Genomic DNA, 26493 nt, shown 5'->3' with positions numbered 1-26493 from the left:
TCAGAAGTAGTGGAGAATAGGAGAACATTACCCCTCACACAGCATTCTGGGGGAACATTACCCCTCTGTCTACACTCCTCTCCACATCAGCTCGATTTTCACACACAATTACACCCCTCTCCCCCTGCCTCCCATACTACTCTAACTAGGTAGTCCACTCACAGCTACTCTAGTCCTCTGATCTAGTGTGACACCTAACCTGAGATGAATACTAGATCAGAGGACTAGAGCAGCTATATAACCTGAATGCAGGTGAATATAGTAACTATATAACCTGACTACAGGTGAATATAATATAGTAACTATCGTACCTGACCACAGGTGCAAGCCGTCGAAGCCGTAGGAGTAGAGGTCGTCGCCGAGCCCGTTTCCCCCCCAGCCCTCTCCTCCACCGGGGTAGGGTTGGTAGCCGTCCGTGGTGGCCCAGCCCACTCTTAGATGTGTGGCTTCGGCCGTAACGAAGGGTAACACCTGGTCCACCATCAGCTCGTAATACCACTTCCTGTACTGGGCGGAGCCTTCACTCACACCCAGGAAGATGTTAGGCCTCATGCTGCCATGTGGGAAGAAGGAGAACAAGGGGTTAATGCAGGTTAAAGTTCAATACTGGAACAATGTTCGTTTTCTTGTTTATATTGAAGACATAATTTAGTGTAGGTTGGAAAAAGTATGTGAACCACATGGCTAATGACTTCTCCAAAAGCTAATTGGAGTCAGGAGTCAGCTGACCTGGAGTCCAATCAATGAGACGAGATTGGAGATGTTGGTTAGAGCTGCCTTGCCCTATTAAAAACACTCACAAAATGTTAGTTTGCTTTTCACAAGAAGCACGGCCTGATGTGAACCTCGAACAAAATAGATCTCAGAAGACGGAAGATTAATTGTTGCCTTGCATAAAGCTGGAAAGGGTTACACAAGTATCTCTAAAAGCCTTGATGTTCATCAGTCCACGGTAAGACACATTGTCTATAAATGGAGAAAGTTCAGCACTGTTGCTACTCTCCCTAGAAGTGGCCGCCCTGCAAAGATGACTGCAAGAGCACAGCGCAGAACGTTCAATGAGGTCAAGAAGAATCCTAGAGTGTCAGCTGAAGACTTACAGAAATCTCTGGAACATGCTAACATCTCTGTTGACGAGTCTTACGATACGTAAAACACTAAACAACAATGGTGTTCATGGGAGGACACCACGGAAGAAGCCACTTGCAAAAGAGCACCTGAATGTTCCACAGCGCTACTGGCATAATATTCTGTTAACAGATGAAACTACAGATGAGTTGTTTGGAAGGAACACAACACTGTGTGTGGAGAATAAAAGGCAGAGCACACCAACATCAGAACCTCATCCCAACTGTAAAGTCTGGTGGAGGGAGCATCATGGTTTGGGGCTGCTTTGCTGCCTCAGGGCCTGGACAGCTTGTTATCATCGACTGGAAAATGAATTCCCAAGTTTATCAAGACTTTTTGCAGGAGAATGTAAGGCTATCTGTCCGCCAATTGAAGCTCAACAGAAGTTGGGTGATGCAACAAGACAACGACCCAAAACACAGAAGTAAATCAACAACAGAAGAAAATACACCTTCTGGAGTGTCCCAGTCAGAGTCCTGACCTCAACCCGATTGAGATGCTGTGGCATGACCTCAAGAGAGCAGTTCACACCAGACATCCCAAGAACATTGCTGAACTGAAACAGTTTTGTAAAGAGGAACGGTCCAGAATTCCTCCTGACCGTTGTGCAGGTCTGATCCGCAACTACAGAAAACATTTGGTTGAGGTTATTGCTGCCAAAGGAGGGTCAACCAGTTATTAAATCCAAGGGTTCACATACTTTTCCCACCCTGCACTGTGAATGTTTACACGGTGTGTTCAATAAAGACATGAAGACATATAATAGTGTGTATGTTATTCGTTTAAGCAGACCATGTTTGTCTATTGTTGTGACCTAGATGAAGATCAGATCAAATTTCATGACCAATTTATGCATAAATACAGGTATTTCCAAAGGGGTCCCATACTTTTTCTTGCCGCTGTACACAAACAAGAGTACATAAACCTAACACTGGGTTACTACATATCGAAACACATTTTCAATATTTAAATAAGTTTTATGGTACGTAATTTCTTTTTTGTTGTTACACTTACTGATAGAATTTAAATATTATTTAGAAATTATCTTAAACAATGTGAATAGGTGTTTGTTCTTCTCCCACTTAATTTTATGGATGAAGAATCTGCCATGAAAAATAAACGAAATCAACAATGAAAGTTAAATCAGGGTCCATATCATTTGGATCAAAACAAAACATCAGGGTCTCTCAGATTAACATTAATAGTCTTTACTTTTCAAATAAAATATTCTAACTCCAACATTTTCTGACATAAGAACAGTCCCAAAATAAATGGACAAGAGTCTCTGGGACACAATCACAAAATACACATTTGTTATCATTAGCTATTTAGAATCTGTGTACGATAAAGGTCTTTACAGGGGTGCTTGACTGCTGTTGTTAGTACAGACAGCTCAGATCCTTAAAGAGATGGGTGGGGCTAAAGCTTTAGAGGGTGTGAACGATGCTGAATGGGTGTAGACAAAGAAGGGCTCTCCAGTAGGTATCAAAACATTCAAAGGCCATTTTCTCAAAAGTGAGTTTTCAAGTTAATCAACTTTCTAAGCAAAACCTTCCATGTACCATCATCTGAATATAAAGACTGAGGTCAGAGAAATTAGCATAATGGCTGACTGGTGGATTGTATTGAGCCCTGGGCTGTAGTGTCGTATGAGGGAATCCTACTGCACCGGCTCTGACACTCGTCGGATGTGGCAGGGTTTGCAAACTATCACGGATCACAAACGGAAACCCAGCCGCGAGCTTCCCAGTGACGAGAGCCTACCAGATGAGTGAAATATCTTCTATGCTCGCTTCGAGGCTAGCAACACTGAACCATGCATGAGAGCACCATCTGTTCCGGATGACTGTGTGATCACTCTCTCCGTAGCCGATGTGAGTAAGACCTTTAAACAGATCAACATTCACAAGGCTACATGGCCAGACGGATTACCAGGACGTGTAGTGGAGCAGGTCGAGTTTCTAACTACTGTACCTGCTGACATGGTTGACAAGTCGTGTCTGTAGCAGCAGGTCTCTGCCAGGTAGCAGGTTGTCACAGATCAGGTGCTGGTTGGAACGTACCGCCACGCCATGACAGACACACAGAGAACAGAGCACGTCCAGAACCTGTAGGGTTAACATATAGAATAGACCATGATACAGATCAGGTGCTGGTTGGACCGCACCACCACACCATGACAGACACACAGGGAACAGAGCACATCCAGAACCTGTAGGGTTAACATATAGAATAGACCATGATACAGATCAGGTGCTGGTTGGACCACACCGCCACACCATGACAGACACACAGAGAACAGAGCACATCCAGAACCTGTAGGGTTAACATATTGAATAGACCATGATACAGATCAGGTGCTGGTTGGACCACACCGCCACACCATGACAGACACACAGAGAACAGAGCACATCCAGAACCTGTAGGGTTAACATATAGAATAGACCATGATACAGATCAGGTGCTGGTTGGACCACACCCAACAACTAAATTGTTGTTAAGCATTCAAAGTGTAGGCTACATTATTGGCTAATCTGCATCTTAACTTGATGTTGTTGACAGTGGAGGAGGTATTGGACATAAAACATCTACAGAGTGATAAAATGGCTATGCTATTGTCAAAATGGAACGACAGGGCTTTCTACTTAAGGCTCACCCCCAACACGACTCACTGGAGAGAAAGTACAGGACAATTTCAATCATTTAGACGTGCCAACATGACCAAGCCTTTCAGTAATGTTGGTCCATTAGCTAATCACGTAAAAAACAAGGGGAACATTAAATTTTAAAAGTTATTGAGCGCTTTAAGTTGTTCGCTGATGTATTGCGTGAACATCTGTGATTTACAGCTTTATAGTTATATCGATCGCTTCAGATCTCAACTCATCAGCTGAAAAATAAACATTTCCAAACTAATACCTCTTCTAAAAAATCAATAACAAGACTTACGTCTCTGAAATATTGAAACATGAAATGAAATATCGTGACAGAGTGGAATGGTAGAGATGACCCACTGGTGCAACGTGTTGCTCACAACATTTATCATCACAATTCATTGTAAAGAAATAGTGAATAAACAATTCAAGGTGCATTCTGTATATAATCTCTGTTAAATAGGTAGGACCATCACCCAGCTAGGAGATCATCCATTCTGTCTATAGCATATAAGGAGCTGGTTATATATAAGACATGGTTTATAGGTAGGTGGTCTCCTCTACCCACCTTGTGGTTATATATAATACCTGGTTTATAGGTAGGTGGTCTCTACCCACCTTGTGGTTATATATAATACCTGGTTTATAGGTAGGTGGTCTCTACCCACCTTGTGGTTATATATAATACATGGTTTATAGGTAGGTGGTCTCTACCCACCTTGTGGTTATATATAATACCTGGTTTATAGGTAGGTGGTCTCTACCCACCTTGTGGTTATATATAATACCTGGTTTATAGGTAGATGGTCTCCTCTACCCACCTTGTGGTTATATATAATACCTGGTTTATAGGGAGGTGGTCTCTACCCACCTTGTGGTTATATATAATACCTGGTTTATAGGTAGGTGGTCTCTACCCACCTTGTGGTTATATATAATACATGGTTTATAGGTAGGTGGTCTCCTCTACCCACCTTGTGGTTATATATAATACCTGGTTTATAGGTAGGTGGTCTCCTCTACCCACCTTGTGGTTATATATAATACCTGGTTTATAGGTAGGTGGTCTCCTCTACCCACCTTGTGGTTATATATAATACCTGGTTTATAGGTAGGTGGTCTCTCTACCCACCTTGTGGTTATATATAATACATGGTTTATAGGTAGGTGGTCTCTACCCACCTTGTGGTTATATATAATACATGGTTTATAGGTAGGTGGTCTCTACCCACCTTGTGGTTATATATAATACATGGTTTATAGGTAGGTGGTCTCTACCCACCTTGTGGTTATATATAATACCTGGTTTATAGGTAGGTGGTCTCTACCCACCTTGTGGTTATATATAATACATGGTTTATAGGTAGGTGGTCTCTACCCACCTTGTGGTTATATATAATACCTGGTTTATAGGTAGGTGGTCTCTACCCACCTTGTGGTTATTTATAATACATGGTTTATAGGTAGGTGGTCTCTACCCACCTTGTGGTTATATATAATACCTGGTTTATAGGTAGGTGGTCTCCTCTACCCACCTTGTGGTTATCTATAATACCTGGTTTATAGGTAGGTGGTCTCTACCCACCTTGTGGTTATATATAATACATGGTTTATAGGTAGGTGGTCTCTACCCACCTTGTGGTTATATATAATACATGGTTTATAGGTAGGTGGTCTCCTCTACCCACCTTGTGGTTATATATAATACATGGTTTATAGGTAGGTGGTCTCCTCTACCCACCTTGTGGTTATATATAGTACATTGTTTATAGGTAGGTGGTCTCCTCTACCCACCTTGTGGTTATATAATACATGGTTTATAGGTAGGTGGTCTCTACCCACCTTGTGGTTATATATAATACATGGTTTATAGGTAGGTGGTCTCCTCTACCCACCTTGTGGTTATATATAATACCTGGTTTATAGGTAGGTGGTCTCTACCCACCTTGTGGTTATATATAATACATGGTTTATAGGTAGGTGGTCTCTACCCACCTTGTGGTTATATATAATACCTGGTTTATAGGTAGGTGGTCTCTACCCACCTTGTGGTTATATATAATACATGGTTTATAGGTAGGTGGTCTCTACCCACCTTGTGGTTATATATAATACATGGTTTATAGGTAGGTGGTCTCTACCCACCTTGTGGTTATATATAATACATGGTTTATAGGTAGGTGGTCTCTACCCACCTTGTGGTTATATATAATACATGGTTTATAGGTAGGTGGTCTCTACCCACCTTGTGGTTATATATAATACATGGTTTATAGGTAGGTGGTCTCCTCTACCCACCTTGTGGTTATATATAATACATGGTTTATAGGTAGGTGGTCTCTACCCACCTTGTGGTTATATATAATACCTGGTTTATAGGTAGGTGGTCTCTACCCACCTTGTGGTTATATATAATACCTGGTTTATAGGTAGGTGGTCTCCTCTACCCACCTTGTGGTTATATATAATACCTGGTTTATAGGTAGGTGGTCTCTACCCACCTTGTGGTTATATATAATACATGGTTTATAGGTAGGTGGTCTCTACCCACCTTGTGGTTATATATAATACATGGTTTATAGGTAGGTGGTCTCTACCCACCTTGTGGTTATATATAATACATGGTTTATAGGTAGGTGGTCTCTACCCACCTTGTGGTTATATATAATACATGGTTTATAGGTAGGTGGTCTCTACCCACCTTGTGGTTATATATAATACATGGTTTATAGGTAGGTGGTCTCCTCTACCCACCTTGTGGTTATATATAATACCTGGTTTATAGGTAGGTGGTCTCTACCCACCTTTTGGTTATATATAATACATGGTTTATAGGTAGGTGGTCTCTACCCACCTTGTGGTTATATATAATACCTGGTTTATAGGTAGGTGGTCTCCTCTACCCACCTTGTGGTTATATATAATACATGGTTTATAGGTAGGTGGTCTCTACCTACCTTGTGGTTATATATAATACCTGGTTTATAGGTAGGTGGTCTCTACCCACCTTGTGGTTATATATAATACATGGTTTATAGGTAGGTGGTCTCTACCCACCTTGTGGTTATATATAATACATGGTTTATAGGTAGGTGGTCTCCTCTACCCACCTTGTGGTTATATATAATACATGGTTTATAGGTAGGTGGTCTCCTCTACCCACCTTGTGGTTATATATAATACCTGGTTTATAGGTAGGTGGTCTCTACCCACCTTGTGGTTATATATAATACCTGGTTTATAGGTAGATGGTCTCCTCTACCCACCTTGTGGTTATATATAATACCTGGTTTATAGGGAGGTGGTCTCTACCCACCTTGTGGTTATATATAATACCTGGTTTATAGGTAGGTGGTCTCTACCCACCTTGTGGTTATATATAATACCTGGTTTATAGGTAGGTGGTCTCTACCCACCTTGTGGTTATATATAATACATGGTTTATAGGGAGGTGGTCTCTACCCACCTTGTGGTTATATATAATACCTGGTTTATAGGTAGGTGGTCTCTACCCACCTTGTGGTTATATATAATACCTAATTTATAGGTAGGTGGTCTCCTCTACCCACCTTGTGGTTATATATAATACCTGGTTTATAGGTAGGTGGTCTCTACCCACCTTGTGGTTATATATAATACATGGTTTATAGGTAGGTGGTCTCTACCCACCTTGTGGTTATATATAATACATGGTTTATAGGTAGGTGGTCTCCTCTACCCACCTTGTGGTTATATATAATACATGGTTTATAGGTAGGTGGTCTCTACCCACCTTGTGGTTATATATAATACATGGTTTATAGGTAGGTGGTCTCCTCTACCCACCTTGTGGTTATATATAAGACATGGTTTATAGGTAGGTGGTCTCTACCCACCTTGTGGTTATATATAATACCTGGTTTATAGGTAGGTGGTCTCTACCCACCTTGTGGTTATATATAATACATGGTTTATAGGTAGGTGGTCTCCTCTACCCACCTTGTGGTTATATATAATACCTGGTTTATAGGTAGGTGGTCTCTACCCACCTTGTGGTTATATATAATACATGGTTTATAGGTAGGTGGTCTCTACCCACCTTGTGGTTATATATAATACCTGGTTTATAGGTAGGTGGTCTCCTCTACCCACCTTGTGGTTATATATAATACCTGGTTTATAGGTAGGTGGTCTCTACCCACCTTGTGGTTATATATAATACATGGTTTATAGGTAGGTGGTCTCTACCCACCTTGTGGTTATATATAATACCTGGTTTATAGGTAGGTGGTCTCCTCTACCCACCTTGTGGTTATATATAATACATGGTTTATAGGTAGGTGGTCTCCTCTACCCACCTTGTGGTTATATATAATACATGGTTTATAGGTAGGTGGTCTCTACCCACCTTGTGGTTATATATAATACCTGGTTTATAGGTAGGTGGTCTCTACCCACCTTGTGGTTATATATAATACATGGTTTATAGGTAGGTGGTCTCTACCCACCTTGTGGTTATATATAATACATGGTTTATAGGTAGGTGGTCTCCTCTACCCACCTTGTGGTTATATATAATACCTGGTTTATAGGTAGGTGGTCTCCTCTACCCACCTTGTGGTTATATATAATACCTGGTTTATAGGTAGGTGGTCTCTACCCACCTTGTGGTTATATATAATACCTGGTTTATAGGTAGGTGGTCTCCTCTACCCACCTTGTGGTTATCTATAATACCTGGTTTATAGGTAGGTGGTCTCTACCCACCTTGTGGTTATATATAATACATGGTTTATAGGTACGTGGTCTCTACCCACCTTGTGGTTATATATAATACATGGTTTATAGGTAGGTGGTCTCTACCCACCTTGTGGTTATATATAATACATGGTTTATAGGTAGGTGGTCTCTACCCACCTTGTGGTTATATATAATACCTGGTTTATAGGTAGGTGGTCTCCTCTACCCACCTTGTGGTTATATATAATACATGTTTTATAGGTAGGTGGTCTCTACCCACCTTGTGGTTATATATAATACCTGGTTTATAGGTAGGTGGTCTCTACCCACCTTGTGGTTATATATAATACATGGTTTATAGGTAGGTGGTCTCTACCCACCTTGTGGTTATATATAATACATGGTTTATAGGTAGGTGGTCTCCTCTACCCACCTTGTGGTTATATATAATACCTGGTTTATAGGTAGGTGGTCTCCTCTACCCACCTTGTGGTTATCTATAATACCTGGTTTATAGGTAGGTGGTCTCCTCTACCCACCTTGTGGTTATATATAATACCTGGTTTATAGGTAGGTGGTCTCTACCCACCTTGTGGTTATATATAATACATGGTTTATAGGTAGGTGGTCTCTACCCACCTTGTGGTTATATATAATACATGGTTTATAGGTAGGTGGTCTCTACCCACCTTGTGGTTATATATAATACATGGTTTATAGGTAGGTGGTCTCTACCCACCTTGTGGTTATATATAATACATGGTTTATAGGTAGGTGGTCTCTACCCACCTTGTGGTTATATATAATACATGGTTTATAGGTAGGTGGTCTCTACCCACCTTGTGGTTATATATAATACCTGGTTTATAGGTAGGTGGTCTCTACCCACCTTGTGGTTATATATAATACATGGTTTATAGGTAGGTGGTCTCTACCCACCTTGTGGTTATATATAATACCTGGTTTATAGGTAGGTGGTCTCTACCCACCTTGTGGTTATTTATAATACATGGTTTATAGGTATGTGGTCTCTACCCACCTTGTGGTTATATATAATACATGGTTTATAGGTAGGTGGTCTCTACCCACCTTGTGGTTATATATAATACCTGGTTTATAGGTAGGTGGTCTCCTCTACCCACCTTGTGGTTATCTATAATACCTGGTTTATAGGTAGGTGGTCTCTACCCACCTTGTGGTTATATATAATACATGGTTTATAGGTAGGTGGTCTCTACCCACCTTGTGGTTATATATAATACATGGTTTATAGGTAGGTGGTCTCTACCCACCTTGTGGTTATATATAATACATGGTTTATAGGTAGGTGGTCTCCTCTACCCACCTTGTGGTTATATATAGTACATTGTTTATAGGTAGGTGGTCTCCTCTACCCACCTTGTGGTTATATATAATACATGGTTTATAGGTAGGTGGTCTCTACCCACCTTGTGGTTATATATAATACATGGTTTATAGGTAGGTGGTCTCCTCTACCCACCTTGTGGTTATATATAATACCTGGTTTATAGGTAGGTGGTCTCTACCCACCTTGTGGTTATATATAATACATGGTTTATAGGTAGGTGGTCTCTACCCACCTTGTGGTTATATATAATACCTGGTTTATAGGTAGGTGGTCTCTACCCACCTTGTGGTTATATATAATACATGGTTTATAGGTAGGTGGTCTCTACCCACCTTGTGGTTATATATAATACATGGTTTATAGGTAGGTGGTCTCTACCCACCTTGTGGTTATATATAATACATGGTTTATAGGTAGGTGGTCTCTACCCACCTTGTGGTTATATATAATACATGGTTTATAGGTAGGTGGTCTCTACCCACCTTGTGGTTATATATAATACATGGTTTATAGGTAGGTGGTCTCTACCCACCTTGTGGTTATATATAATACATGGTTTATAGGTAGGTGGTCTCCTCTACCCACCTTGTGGTTATATATAATACATGGTTTATAGGTAGGTGGTCTCTACCCACCTTGTGGTTATATATAATACCTGGTTTATAGGTAGGTGGTCTCTACCCACCTTGTGGTTATATATAATACCTGGTTTATAGGTAGGTGGTCTCCTCTACCCACCTTGTGGTTATATATAATACCTGGTTTATAGGTAGGTGGTCTCTACCCACCTTGTGTTTATATATAATTAATGGTTTATAGGTAGGTGGTCTCTACCCACCTTGTGGTTATATATAATACATGGTTTATAGGTAGGTGGTCTCTACCCACCTTGTGGTTATATATAATACATGGTTTATAGGTAGGTGGTCTCTACCCACCTTGTGGATATATATAATACATGGTTTATAGGTAGGTGGTCTCTACCCACCTTGTGGTTATATATAATACATGGTTTATAGGTAGGTGGTCTCCTCTACCCACCTTGTGGTTATATATAATACCTGGTTTATAGGTAGGTGGTCTCTACCCACCTTTTGGTTATATATAATACATGGTTTATAGGTAGGTGGTCTCTACCCACCTTGTGGTTATATATAATACCTGGTTTATAGGTAGGTGGTCTCCTCTACCCACCTTGTGGTTATATATAATACATGGTTTATAGGTAGGTGGTCTCTACCCACCTTGTGGTTATATATGATACCTGGTTTATAGGTAGGTGGTCTCTACCCACCTTGTGGTTATATATAATACATGGTTTATAGGTAGGTGGTCTCTACCCACCTTGTGGTTATATATAATACATGGTTTATAGGTAGGTGGTCTCTACCCACCTTGTGGTTATATATAATACCTGGTTTATAGGTAGGTGGTCTCTACCCACCTTGTGGTTATATATAATACATGGTTTATAGGTAGGTGGTCTCCTCTACCCACCTTGTGGTTATATATAATACCTGGTTTATAGGTAGGTGGTCTCCTCTACCCACCTTGTGGTTATCTATAATACCTGGTTTATAGGTAGGTGGTCTCTACCCACCTTGTGGTTATATATAATACATGGTTTATAGGTAGGTGGTCTCTACCCACCTTGTGGTTATATATAATACATGGTTTATAGGTAGGTGGTCTCTACCTACCTTGTGGTTATATATAATACATGGTTTATAGGTAGGTGGTCTCTACCCACCTTGTGGTTATATATAATACATGGTTTATAGGTAGGTGGCCTCTACCACCTTGTGGTTATATATAATACATGGTTTATAGGTAGGTGGTCTCTACCCACCTTGTGGTTATATATAATACATGGTTTATAGGTAGGTGGTCTCCTCTACCCACCTTGTGGTTATATATAATACCTGGTTCATAGGTAGGTGGTCTCTACCCACCTTGTGGTTATATATAATACATGGTTTATAGGTAGGTGGTCTCTACCCACCTTGTGGTTCTATATAATACATGGTTTATAGGTAGGTGGTCTCCTCTACCCACCTTGTGGTTATATATAATACATGGTTTATAGGTAGGTGGTCTCCTCTACCCACCTTGTGGTTATATATAATACATGGTTTATAGGTAGGTGGTCTCTACCCACCTTGTGGTTATATATAATACATGGTTTATAGGTAGGTGGTCTCTACCTACCTTGTGGTTATATATAATACCTGGTTTATAGGTAGGTGGTCTCTACCCACCTTGTGGTTATATATAATACCTGGTTTATAGGTAGGTGGTCTCCTCTACCCACCTTGTGGTTATATATAATACATGGTTTATAGGTAGGTGGTCTCCTCTACCCACCTTGTGGTTATATATAATACATGGTTTATAGGTAGGTGGTCTCTACCCACCTTGTGGTTATATATAATACCTGGTTTATAGGTAGGTGGTCTCTACCCACCTTGTGGTTATATATAATACCTGGTTTATAGGTAGGTGGTCTCTAACCACCTTGTGGTTATATATAATACATGGTTTATAGGTAGGTGGTCTCTACCCACCTTGTGGTTATATATAATACATGGTTTATAGGTAGGTGGTCTCCTCTACCCACCTTGTGGTTATATATAATACCTGGTTTATAGGTAGGTGGTCTCTACCCACCTTGTGGTTATCTATAATACATGGTTTATAGGTAGGTGGTCTCTACCCACCTTGTGGTTATATATAATACCTGGTTTATAGGTAGGTGGTCTCTACCCACCTTGTGGTTATATATAATACATGGTTTATAGGTAGGTGGTCTCTACCCACCTTGTGGTTATATATAATACCTGGTTTATAGGTAGGTGGTCTCCTCTACCCACCTTGTGGTTATATATAATACCTGGTTTATAGGTAGGTGGTCTCCTCTACCCACCTTGTGGTTATATATAATACCTGGTTTATAGGTAGGTGGTCTCTACCCACCTTGTGGTTATATATAATACCTGGTTTATAGGTAGGTGGTCTCTACCCACCTTGTGGTTATATATAATACCTGGTTTATAGGTAGGTGGTCTCCTCTACCCACCTTGTGGTTATATATAATACCTGGTTTATAGGTAGGTGGTCTCCTCTACCCACCTTGTGGTTATATATAATACATGGTTTATAGGTAGGTGGTCTCTACCCACCTTGTGGTTATATATAATACATGGTTTATAGGTAGGTGGTCTCCTCTACCCACCTTGTGGTTATATATAATACCTGGTTTATAGGTAGGTGGTCTCTACCCACCTTGTGGTTATATATAATACCTGGTTTATAGGTAGGTGGTCTCTACCCACCTTGTGGTTATATATAATACCTGGTTTATAGGTAGGTGGTCTCTACCCACCTTGTGGTTATATATAATACATGGTTTATAGGTAGGTGGTCTCTACCCACCTTGTGGTTATATATAATACCTGGTTTATAGGTAGGTGGTCTCTACCCACCTTGTGGTTGCGTCCATGTTTGTCTAGCAGAGAGATGATTGACTTGATGTGTCCCTCCTTGATGATGTTCAGAGCTTCAGGACTTTCCACCAGGACACAGTGAAGCACCTCCAAGATACCTGAACACAACCAGTAGAGTTAGTAGCACACCAACACCCTACAAACCTAAACTAACTAACCCTTGATGATGATGAGAGCTTCAGGACACATGGAGAACGGAATTACAAAACCCCAACAAACGAGTTATAAACACCAACAAACAGGATTCCTGAATGCCAGACGAGGTATAAACACCAACAAACAGGATTCCTGAATGCCAGACGAGTTATAAACACCAACAAACAGGATCCCTGAATGCCAGACGAGTTATAAACACCAACAAACAGGATCCCTGAATGCCAGACGAGTTATAAACACCAACAAACAGGATCGCTGAATGCCAGACAAGGTATAAACAACATCACAGTAATTCCACCAGGACACAGACCAGAACCTCTGTCTCTATCTATTGGCAGATAATCAGCTTATTTTTACCTAAAGTCTTAATACAAGTAATGTATCTTATTTCTAGATATTTTACCTTAACACAACCATTTTCTTAGGTTAAAATAAGCTAAATTATCTGCCAAGCTTAGTACGAAAAAACAAGAAAATAAAACACATTTTAAATGAATTCTTAATATAAGACAATATTAGATTTTACTTTTTGCAGAGTATCACCAGCTACCAGTCAGCCTCTACTGTGTAACGACCATCCTAGGGTTGAATGGCGGGAACCCGGTTACTGAGATTTACTAGGATGTACCGCCTAAAACCTCTCCCTTTTCCCGTGATAAATAATTGCGAGAAACCGGTAAATTCGAATACATTATTTATATGAACAGCAAGGCGTGAAATGGAACTGTTAAATTATATACAATGTCTAAATCAACAGCCTCTGCATGATGAATCATCAACGCTCAGAGTGGGGACAGTATGGAGCACAGTTCACAATGCATGTAGTAATCTCATCATGAAAACTTTTCTTGCGACAGGTAGGCCTGCATTTGCTGCAGCATAGTCTAGTCCAGGGTTTGGCAAACTCGGTCCTGGAATCAACCAGAGGCCTGCCAGAGTGCCATGAGCTGATCACGCGTGTACACGTGAAAGCGACCTGCGTTCCATTGCAATTCTAAAGACAAAGGAATTCTCCGGTTGGAACATTATTGAAGATTTATGTTAAAAACATCCTAAAGATTGATTCTATACATCGTTTGACATGTTTCTACGAACTGTAATATAACTTTTGGAACTTTTCGTCTGAACTTTCGCCTGGACTTGCCCGCGCCTCATGAGTTTGGATTTGTTTACCAAACGCGCTAACAAAGGAGGTATTTGGACATAAATTGGACATAAATGAATAATTCCTGGGAGTGCATTCCGATGAAGATCATCAAAGGTAAGTGAATATTTATAACGCTATTTCTGACTTTTACTGACTCCACAACATGGCGGGTATCTGTATGGCTTGTTTTTGTGTCTGAGCGCCGTACTCAGATTATTGCATGGTGTGCATTTTCCGTAAAGCTTTTTTGAACTCTGACACAGCGGTTGCATTAAGGAGAGGTTTATCTAAAGTTCCATGTATAATACTTGTATCTTTTATCAATGTTTATTTATTATGAGTATTTCTGTAAATTGAACTCTGAATATTCGCCGGATGTTTTGGAGGCACAACATTACTGACCATAAAGCGCCAATGTAAACTGAGATTTTAGGATATAAATATGAACTTTATCGAACAAAACATACATGTATTGTGTAACATGAAGTCCTTTGAGTGTCATCTGATGAAAATCATCAAAGGTTAGTGATTCATTTGATCTCTATTTCTGCTTTTTGTGACTCCTCTCTTTGGCTGGAAAATGGCTGTGTGTGTTTTTGTGACGCGGCTCTGACCTAACATAATCATATGGTGTGCTTTCGCAGTAAAAGAAAGCGGACACGATGGGTAGATTAACAAGAAGTTAAGCTTTAATTTGGTGTATTGCACTTGTGAATGTATGAAAGCTACATATTTCCCAAAAATATTTTAGAATTTGACGCTCTGCTTTTCAGCGGAATGTTGTAGCCATAAGAAGATTACCAGCTCATCATCAAGCTTTGATTATTTGAATCAGCTGTGTAGTGCTGGGGTAAAAAACTAAACGTGCAACGGGGAGGGGGGGGGGGGTGTAAAGATCGTAAAGATTATATATGTTTTAAATTGCAGCTGCAGAGTTTAAAAAAAAGCCTTTCACCTGAATATCGTTGCGTTAAATCAGTGCACATGCGAGCACTCTCTAGCAGCCTCTCTCTCTCTCCATCAACTCCATTCAAATTGCATCCAAAATAGATCATCCTGTTCCAGATTGATATTCAGTGCATTCGGAAAGTATTCAGACCCCTTGACTTTTTACAAATGTTACGTTACAGCCTTATACTAAAATTGGATTAAATCAATTAAAAATCCTCATCAATCTACACACAATACCCCATAATGACAAAGCGAAAACAGGTTTTTCAAAATTTCTGCTAATTTGTTAAACCTAAAAAACAGAAATACCTTATTTACATAAGTATTCATACCATTTAATATGAGACTCGAAATTGAGCTCAGGTGGATCCGGTTTCCAATGATCATCCTTGAGATGTTTCTACAACTTGATTTGAGTCCACTTGTGGTAAATTCATTTGATTGGACATGATTTGGAAAGGCACACACCTGTCTATATAAGGTCCCACAGTTGACAGTGCATGTCAGAGCAAAAACCAAGCCATGAGGTCGAAGGAATTGTCCGTAGAGCTCCGAGACAGGATTGTGTCGAGGCACAGATCTGGGGAAGGTTACCAAAAAATGTCTGCAGCATTGAAGATCCCCAAGAACACAGTGGCCTCCATCATTCTTAAATGGAAGATGTTTGGAACCACCAAGACTCTTCAAACAACCCAATGGTCACTCTGGCAGAGTTCCAGAGTTCCTCTGTGGAGATTGGAGAACCTTCCAGAAGGACAACCATCTCTGCAGCACTCCACCAATCAGGCCTTTATGGTAGAGTGGCCAAACGGAAGCCATAAAAGGCACATGACAGCCCGCTTGGAGTTTGCAAAAAGGCACCTAAAGGACTCTCAGACCATGAGAAACAAGATTCTCTGGTCTGATGAAACCAAGATAGAACTCTTTGGCCTGAATGCCAAGCATCACATCTGGTGGAAACCTGGTGCATGGTGGTGGCAGCATCATGCTGTGTGGATGTTTTTCAGCGGCAGGGACTGGGAGACTAGTCCGGATCGAGGGAAAGATGAACGGAGCAAAGTACAGAGAGATCCCTTGATGAAAACCTGTTCCAGAGCACTCAGGACCCTCAGAAGGTTCACCCTCCAGCAGGACAAACGACCCTAAGCACACAGCCAAGACAACTAAGGAGTGGCTTCGGTACTCGTCATTATGCATACGGTCAGACAAGTGAACATTATTGTAAGTAAAGAAAACTTTAAGCTCGTCTCAGCCTATACCAGCCTATCCCAGGCTATACCAGCCTATATGAGCCTATCCCAGCCTATATGAGCCTATCCCAGCCTATAGCCTATACAAGCCTATCCCAGCCTATACCAGCCTATACCAGCCTATACTACCCTATACCAGCCTATACCAGCCTATACCAGCCTATACTAGCCTATACCAGCCTATACTAGCCTATACCAGCCTATACCAGCCTATACTACCCTATACTAGCCTATACCAGCCTATACCAGCCTATACTAGCCTATACCAGCCTATACTAGCCTATACCAGCCTATACCAGCCTATACCAGCCTATACCAGCCTATACTACCCTATACCAGCCTATACCAGCCTATACCAGCCTATACTAGCCTATACCAGCCTATACCAGCCTATACCAGCCTATACCAGCCTATACCAGCCTATACTAGCCTATACCAGCCTATACCAGCCTATACCAGCCTATAAAAGCCTATACCAGCCTATTATTTGTATGCTTTTGAATGACACTGATTTATTCTCGGGTTGTGACATTTGTAAAATACCGGGAAAATATTCAACCCTAGACCCTCCTCACTGCACCAGTCATCTTTAATTCACCGCTCCTCGTGTTCAAACCATTCCCCCCTCGTACTAATTGAAGAGGCCATTCAATAGGAGATGGAGAGCGGGCTTGTCAATGGAGAGTGTTGACAAGTGTATTCCGCTGTGTTGAGGTTGTGTCCAGGAGTACGAGGATGAGTTCAGGTGTATTCCGCTGTGTTGAGGTTGTGTCCAGGAGTACGAGGATGAGTTCAGGTGTATTCCGCTGTGTTGAGGTTGTGTCCAGGAGTACGAGGATGAGTTCAGGTGTATTCCGCTGTGTTGAGGTTGTGTCCAGGAGTACGAGGATGAGTTCAGGTGTATTCCGCTGTGTTGAGGTTGTGTCCAGGAGTACGAGGATGAGTTCAGGTGCATTCCGCTGTGTTGAGGTTGTGTCCAGGAGTACGAGGATGAGTTCAGGTGTGTTCCGCTGTGTTGAGGTTGTGTCCAGGAATACGAGGATGAGTTCAGGTGCATTCCGCTGTGTTGAGGTTGTGTCCAGGAGTACGAGGATGAGTTCAGGTGTGTTCCGCTGTGTTGAGGTTGTGTCCAGGAGTACGAGGATGAGTTCAGGTGTATTCCGCTGTGTTGAGGTTGTGTCCAGGAGTACGAGGATGAGTTCAGGTGCATTCAGATGGGCCTCTCTAGGTGAGTGAATGTGTGGAGGAAATGCACTCTATCCCACCTCCGTTACTTACATTAGAACAAGTGGCCACCTGTCAACTATAAATGTCTCCTTATTCTGTTCTACAATATTCAACCCAGAAATAGACTGAGTGACTGGGGATCTGCTTGGAGGGTTAAGCACATGCTAGCAGAGATATATGTTTGTATGGCGTGAGCTATGCGGCATGTTAGGCGTTTCATAACTCTGGTGGAATGAGTGGCCGTCCTGCTCGTCTCTAGCTTTCATCCACCTACGTACACGCTCAGAGGAGAGGAGGGGGAAGGAGAGGAGAGTCCACGCTGCAGCCAACACGTTCATTCTTTACAGCAGGAAGTAGAAATATATATTTATTTCTATTTCTCCCTCCTCCTCTCTCCCTCAACGATCCCTCCCTCCTCCTCCTCCTCCTCCTATGTCTCTCTCCCTCCTCCTCCTCTTCATCCTCCTCTGTGTCTCTCTCTCCTTCTCATTCTCTCCCTCCTCATTCTCTCTCTCCTCTCTCTCGCTCCTCCATCTCCCCCCTCTCTCTCCCCCCTCCTTCTCCTCTCTCTCCCTCATCCTTCTCTCTCTCTCACTCATCCTTCTCTCTCTCTCCCTCATCCTTCTCTCTCTCTCCCACCTCCTTCTCTCTCTCTCCCACCTCCTTATCTCTCTCTCCCACCTCCTTATCTCTCTCTCCCACCTCCTTCTCTCTCCCTCCTCCTCCTCTCTCCCTCCTGTCTCTCTCTCCCTCCATCTCCCTCCTCATTCTCTCTCCCTCCTCCTCCTGTCTCTCTCTCCCTCTTATTATCTCTCTCATTCTCTCTCCCTCTCATTCTCATTCTCTCTCCCTCTCATTCCCTCTCCCTCATTATTTGTCTCTCTCCTCATTCTATGTATTTCTCTCCCTCCTCATTCTCTGTCTCTCTCTCCCTCCTCATTATCAGTCTCTGTCTTTCTCTCCCTCCTCATTCTCTGTCTCTGTCTCTCTCTCTCCTCATTCGCTCTCTCTCTCCCCCTCTCCCTATTCTGTCTTGCTCTACTGTAACAGTGATACTACTGCAGAGTGTCTATGCTGCTGCAACAGTGATATGTGATAATGACATACAGGAGGGTAAAAAGGATATATTGATTATAGATCACCTACCAGATGAGGCCTCCAGTCTCTCCAGCCGGCTGATCAACCAATCCAACGAGCCGGAGAACTGGGCACAATTCTTCCTGTTGCCTCTTATCAACGCAGCTAGAGGTCAAGAGGGAGGAGAGGAGAGGAAGAAAGAGTGAAATATTGAGAGAGGGATACAGAGACATTGTGAGAGAGATCAAGGGAGAAAGGGATGGAGAGGGAATCAGCCAGTCAGTAATCAGCCAGTCAGTAATCAGCCAGTCAGTAATCAGCCAGTCAGTAATCAGCCAGTCAGTAATCAGCCAGTCAGTAATCAGCCAGTCAGTAATCAGCCAGTCAGGAATCAGCCAGTCAGGAATCAGCCAGTCAGTAATCAGCCAGTCAATAATCAGCCAGTCAGTAATCAGCCAGTCAGTAATCAGCCAGTCAGTAATCAGCCAGTCAGTAATCAGCCAGTAATCAGTCAGTTAACCAGTCAGTTAATCAGCCAGTCAGTCAGTCAGTTGCTGATGTCAGTTAGCTAGACATGGCAGAAGCCACCATAGAGGGTAGTATAGAGGGCCAACTAGCAGACTTTTATTTAAGGATTTATGATGTGCTGCTGTTGATAACGTTTACATCCCTCTGCTTTTCCTCCCTCATCTCCCCATCCCATCCCTCCTCTCCTCTTCTCCTCCCTCATCTCCCCATCCCATCCCTCCTCTCCTCTTCTCCTCCCTCCTCTCCCCATCCCATCTCTCCTCTTCTCCTCCCTCCTCTCCCCATCCCATCTCTCCTCTTCTCCTCCCTCCTCTCCTCCTCCCTCCTCTCCTCTCATCTCTCCTTTCCTCCATCCCTCCTCTCTCCTCTCCTCTTCTCCTCCCTCCTCTCCCCATCCCATCTCTCCTCTTCTCCTCCCTCCTCTCCTCCTCCCTCTTCTCCTCCCTCCTCTCCCCATCCCATCTCTCCTCTTCTCCTCCCTCCTCTCCTCCTCCCTCCTCTCCTCTCATCTCTCCTTTCCTCCATCCCTCCTCTTCTCCTCCCTCATCTCCCCATCCCATCCCTCCTCTCCTCTTCTCCTCCCTCCTCTCCCCATCCCATCTCTCCTCTTCTCCTCCCTCCTCTCCCCATCCCATCTCTCCTCTTCTCCTCCCTCCTCTCCTCCTCCCTCCTCTCATCTCATCTCTCCTTTCCTCCATCCCTCCTCTCTCCTCTCCTCTTCTCCTCCCTCCTCTCCCCATCCCATCTCTCCTCTTCTCCTCCCTCCTCTCCTCCTCCCTCCTCTCCTCTCATCTCTCCTCTCCTCCCTCCTCTACTCTCTCCTCCCTCCTCTCCATCTCTCCTCTTCTCTCCCTCCTCTCCTCCCTCCTCCTCCCTCCTCTCCTCTCCTCCCTCCTCTCATCTCTCCTTTCCTCCATCCCTCCTCTCTCCTCCCTCCTCTCTCCTCCCTCCTCTCCCCATCCCATCTCTCCTCCCTCCTCTCTCCTCTCCTCTTCTCCTCCCTCCTCTCCCCATCCCTCCTCTCCTCTTCTCTCTCCTCTCCTCCTCTCCTCATCTCTCCTCTCCTCCATCCCTCCTCTCTCCCTCCTTATTATCAGTCAAGTCAGTGACTGTGTAACCTGGCGTTACATGTTAATGAGTGTTGTACAACGTAACAGTTCTGTGCTGGGGGGGTCAGGCCCCCTGTGTAAGCGGTGTTAGTGTACAGGAGGAGGATCTGTGGGAGAACTGGGCAGCGTTTCTAAAGCCCCGGGGTTGCAGTATTCAGCTGCTGCACTCCTCACCCAGGAGCTCATATAATGAGTTTAGTGTGGATCTCCAGGCCTCCCCGGCCTCCCTCCCCGCCACCTCAGCAAAATGAGCCGCGCTGCTGTACACGTGGAGACGGTCAATACACTCCAACACCAGGTTTATCATACCCTGGGGAGAGAGGGGGAGAGAGAGAGGGGGAGGGGGGGGGAGGGGAGAGAGAGAGGAGTGGGGGAGGAGTGGGAGAGAGAAGGGTGGGGGGAGGGAGATGGGTGGGGGAGAGAGGGGAGGGGGGAGAGAGAGAGGGGTGGGGGAGGGGTGGGAGAGAGAGGGGTGGAGAGGGGTGGTGGGGGAAAGAGAGGAGGGGAGAGAGGGGAGGGGGAGAGAGAGAGGGGTGGAGAGGGGAGGGGGAGGAGAGAGGGGGGGGGGAGGGAGAGGGGGAGAGAGAGAGGGGTGGAGAGAGGGGGAGGGGGGGAGAGAGAGGGGTGGGGGGGAGAGAGGGGGAGGGGGAGAGAGAGAGGGGTGGGGGGGAGAGAGGGGGAGAGAGAGAGGGGGAGGGGGGGAGAGAGAGGGGTGGGGGGGAGAGAGGGGGAGGGGGGAGAGAGAGAGGGGTGGGGGGGAGAGAGAGAGGGCGAGAAGGGTGGGGGGAGAGAGGGGTGGAGAGAGGGGTGGGGGGAGAGAGGGAGGGAGAGAGGGGTGGGGGGAGAGAGGGGGAGGGGGGAGAGGGGGGAGAGAGGGGTGGGGGGACGGAGGGAGGGAGACAGAGGGGGGGAGAGAGAGGGGTGGGGGGAGAGAGAGAGTCATGTTATACATATCATGCATGCAGAAACACACACAGTGTATCCTCATACATAGTGTATCCTAGTGTATCACGTTGATATTTACATGGTCTGTAGTAACACGTTGATATTTACATGGTCTGTAGTAACACGTTGATATTTACATGGTCTGTAGTAACACGTTGATATTTACATGGTCTGTAGTAACACGTTGATATTTACATGGTCTGTAGTAACACGTTGATATTTACATGGTCTGTAGTAACACGTTGATATTTACATGGTCTGTAGTAACACGTTGATATTTACATGGTCTGTAGTAACACGTTGATATTTACATGGTCTGTAGTAACACGTTGATATTTACATGGTCTGTAGTAACACGTTGATATTTACATGGTCTGTAGTAACACGTTGATATTTACATGGTCTGTAGTAACACGTTGATATTTACATGGTCTGTAGTAACACGTTGATATTTACATGGTCTGTAGTAACACGTTGATATTTACATGGTCTGTAGTAACACGTTGATATTTACATGGTCTGTAGTAACACGTTGATATTTACATGGTCTGTAGTAACACGTTGATATTTACATGGTCTGTGGTAACACGTTGATATTTACATGGTCTGTAGTAACATGGTCTGTAGTAACACGTTGATGGTCTGTAGTAACACGTTGATGGTCTGTAGTAACACGTTGATATTTACATGGTCTGTAGTAACACGTTGATGTTTACATGGTCTGTAGTAACACGTTGATATTTACATGGTCTGTAGTAACACGTTGATATTTACATGGTCTGTAGTAACACGTTGATATTTACATGGTCTGTAGTAACACGTTGATATTTACATGGTCTGTAGTAACACGTTGATATTTACATGGTCTGTAGTAACACGTTGATATTTACATGGTCTGTAGTAACACGTTGATATTTACATGGTCTGTAGTAACACGTTGATATTTACATGGTCTGTAGTAACACGTTGATATTTACATGGTCTGTAGTAACACGTTGATATTTACATGGTCTGTAGTAACACGTTGATATTTACATGGTCTGTAGTAACACGTTGATATTTACATGGTCTGTAGTAACACGTTGATATTTACATGGTCTGTAGTAACACGTTGATATTTACATGGTCTGTAGTAACATGGTCTGTAGTAACACACATTTAACAGGAGAGACAGAGAAACAGGGGCGTGATCTGCAGTGTCATGACTGATCTCTCTTCATTTAACAGGAGAGACAGAGAAACAGGGGCGTGATCTGCAGTGTTATGACTGATCTCTCTTCATTTAACAGGAGAGACAGAGAAACAGGGGCGTGATCTGCAGTGTTATGACTGATCTCTCTACATTTAACAGGAGAGACAGAGAAACAGGGGCGTGATCTGCAGTGTTATGACTGATCTCTCTCTTCATTTAACAGGAGAGACAGAGAAACAGGGGCGTGATCTGCAGTGTTATGACTGATCTCTCTACATTTAACAGGAGAGACAGAGAAACAGGGGCGTGATCTGCAGTGTCATGACTGATCTCTCTTCATTTAACAGGAGAGACAGAGAAACAGGGGCGTGATCTGCAGTGTTATGACTGATCTCTCTACATTTAACAGGAGAGACAGAGAAACAGGGGCGTGATCTGCAGTGTCATGACTGATCTCTCTACATTTAACAGGAGAGACAGAGAAACAGGGGCGTGATCTGCAGTGTCATGACTGATTTCTCTACATTTAACAGGAGAGACAGAGAAACAGGGGCGTGACCTGCAGTGTCATGACTGATCTCTCTCTTCATTTAACAGGAGAGACAGAGAAACAGGGGCGTGATCTGCAGTGTCATGACTGATCTCTCTACATTTAACAGGAGAGACAGAGAAACAGGGGCGTGATCTGCAGTGTCATGACTGATCTCTCTTCATTTAACAGGAGAGACAGAGAAACAGGGGCGTGATCTGCAGTGTTATGACTGATCTCTCTACATTTAACAGGAGAGACAGAGAAACAGGGGCGTGACCTGCAGTGTCATGACTGATCTCTCTCTTCATTTAACAGGAGAGACAGAGAAACAGGGGCGTGATCTGCAGTGTTATGACTGATCTCTCTACATTTAACAGGAGAGACAGAGAAACAGGGGCGTGACCTGCAGTGTCATGACTGATCTCTCTCTTCATTTAACAGGAGAGACAGAGAAACAGGGGCGTGACCTGCAGTGTCATGACTGATCTCTCTCTTCATTTAACAGGAGAGACAGAGAAACAGGGGCGTGATCTGCAGTGTCATGACTGATCTCTAGAGTGAAACACTAAAACAGGGCAGGAAGAAATGGAGGGACTTTATCAAGGCTTAACGGACCACTTGGTACGATGAGGCCTAAGTAAGTAAATGTTTTGTGTAGAACCTCCCCCTGTCCCTGCTGATGTGGAATCTAACCCCCATCATGCTCTTTGGTCCCTACCTCTTCCTGGAAGAGGTTCTGTCGGTTCTTCAGGGCTCGGAGGCGGTTCTGTTTGTCCTCGTGCTCCAGGTGTTCGTCGGGAGGCTGGAAGTAGCCAATCAGATCCTGCAGGCTCAAACTGACCGACTCGATCGGCAGGTCGAGTGTCGAGGTCTTTCCTTTTATACTGAGGGTGTCCAGACCCCTGGAACACAGAGAGAGAGACGTTACGGAGGGTGTCCAGACCCCTGGAACACAGAGAGAGAGACGTTACTGAGGGTGTCCAGACCCCTGGAACACAGAGAGAGACGTTACTGAGGGTGTCCAGACCCCTGGAACACAGAGAGAGACGTTACTGAGGGTGTCCAGACCCCTGGAACACAGAGAGAGAGACGTTACTGAGGGTGTCCAGACCCCTGGAACACAGAGAGAGACGTTACTGAGGGTGTCCAGACCCCTGGAACACAGAGAGAGACGTTACGGAGGGTGTCCAGACCCCTGGAACACAGAGAGAGAGACGTTACGGAGGATGTCCAGACCCCTGGAACACAGAGAGAGAGAGACGTTACGGAGGGTGTCCAGACCCCTGGAACACAGAGAGAGACGTTACTGAGGGTGTCCAGACCCCTGGAACACAGAGAGAGACGTTACTGAGGGTGTCCAGACCCCTGGAACACAGAGAGAGAGAGACGTTACGGAGGGTGTCCAGACCCCTGGAACACAGAGAGAGACGTTACGGAGGGTGTCCTGACCCCTGGAACACAGAGAGAGACGTTACTGAGGGTGTCCAGACCCCTGGAACACAGAGAGAGAGACGTTACGGAGGGTGTCCAGACCCCTGGAACACAGAGAGAGAGAGAGACGTTACTGAGGGTGTCCAGACCCCTGGAACACAGAGAGAGACGTTACGGAGGGTGTCCAGACCCCTGGAACACAGAGAGAGACGTTACGGAGGGTGTCCAGACCCCTGGAACACAGAGAGAGACGTTACTGAGGGTGTCCAGACCCCTAGAACACAGAGAGAGACGTTACGGAGGGTGTCCAGACCCCTGGAACACAGAGAGAGAGACGTTACTGAGGGTGTCCAGACCCCTGGAACACAGAGAGAGAGATGTTACGGAGGGTGTCCAGACCCCTGGAACACAGAGCGAGAGACGTTACGGAGGGTGTCCAGACCCCTGGAACACAGAGAGAGACGTTACGGAGGGTGTCCAGACCCCTGGAACACAGAGAGAGACGTTACTGAGGGTGTCCAGACCCCTGGAACACAGAGCGAGAGACGTTACGGAGGGTGTCCAGACCCCTGGAACACAGAGAGAGACGTTACGGAGGGTGTCCAGACCCCTGGAACACAGAGAGAGACGTTACTGAGGGTGTCCAGACCCCTGGAACACAGAGCGAGAGACGTTACGGAGGGTGTCCAGACCCCTGGAACACAGAGAGAGACGTTACTGAGGGTGTCCAGACCCCTGGAACACAGAGAGAGACGTTACTGAGGGTGTCCAGACCCCTGGAACACAGAGAGAGACGTTACTGAGGGTGTCCAGACCCCTGGAACACAGAGAGAGAGACGTTACTGAGGGTGTCCAGACCCCTGGAACACAGAGAGAGACGTTACTGAGGGTGTCCAGACCCCTGGAACACAGAGAGAGAGACGTTACGGAGGGTGTCCAGACCCCTGGAACACAGAGAGAGACGTTACTGAGGGTGTCCAGACCCCTGGAACACAGAGAGAGAGACGTTACGGAGGGTGTCCAGACCCCAGGAACACAGAGAGAGAGACGTTACGGAGGGTGTCCAGACCCCTGGAACACAGAGAGAGAGAGACGTTACGGAGGGTGTCCAGACCCCTGGAACACAGAGAGAGACGTTACTGAGGGTGTCCAGACCCCTGGAACACAGAGAGAGAGACGTTACGGAGGATGTCCAGACCCCTGGAACACAGAGAGAGAGAGACGTTACGGAGGGTGTCCAGACCCCTGGAACACAGAGAGAGACGTTACTGAGGGTGTCCAGACCCCTGGAACACAGAGAGAGAGACGTTACGGAGGGTGTCCAGACCCCTGGAACACAGAGAGAGAGAGACGTTACGGAGGGTGTCCAGACCCCTGGAACACAGAGAGAGACGTTACTGAGGGTGTCCAGACCCCTGGAACACAGAGAGAGAGACGTTACGGAGGGTGTCCAGACCCCAGGAACACAGAGAGAGAGACGTTACGGAGGGTGTCCAGACCCCTAGAACACAGAGAGAGACGTTACTGAGGGTGTCCAGACCCCTGGAACACAGAGAGAGAGACGTTACGGAGGGT

The 26493-nt window shown here is 44.5% G+C and overlaps 1 protein-coding gene across 1 annotated transcript in view; it reads right to left on the bottom strand.

The window, feature by feature from the left end:
• The window catches only part of LOC139569896 (ryanodine receptor 2-like), a gene marked incomplete at its 5' end in the record, with an annotated part of 288568 nt that overhangs the window by 227019 nt on the left and 35056 nt on the right, over positions 1–26493 (bottom strand). The window contains 6 exons of the mRNA XM_071391220.1: positions 312–553; positions 3103–3236; positions 13353–13471; positions 19251–19346; positions 20993–21128; positions 24206–24389. Coding sequence (XP_071247321.1) covers positions 312–553; positions 3103–3236; positions 13353–13471; positions 19251–19346; positions 20993–21128; positions 24206–24389 — 911 coding nt within the window. The remainder of the gene's footprint in view (positions 1–311; positions 554–3102; positions 3237–13352; positions 13472–19250; positions 19347–20992; positions 21129–24205; positions 24390–26493) is intronic.

Source organism: Salvelinus alpinus, chromosome 3, assembly GCF_045679555.1.
Source record: "Salvelinus alpinus chromosome 3, SLU_Salpinus.1, whole genome shotgun sequence".
Taxonomy (NCBI): Eukaryota; Metazoa; Chordata; class Actinopteri; order Salmoniformes; family Salmonidae; genus Salvelinus; species Salvelinus alpinus.
The sequence above is the reverse complement of the archived record's forward strand: the minus strand, read 5'-3'. Positions and strand labels throughout refer to the sequence as shown.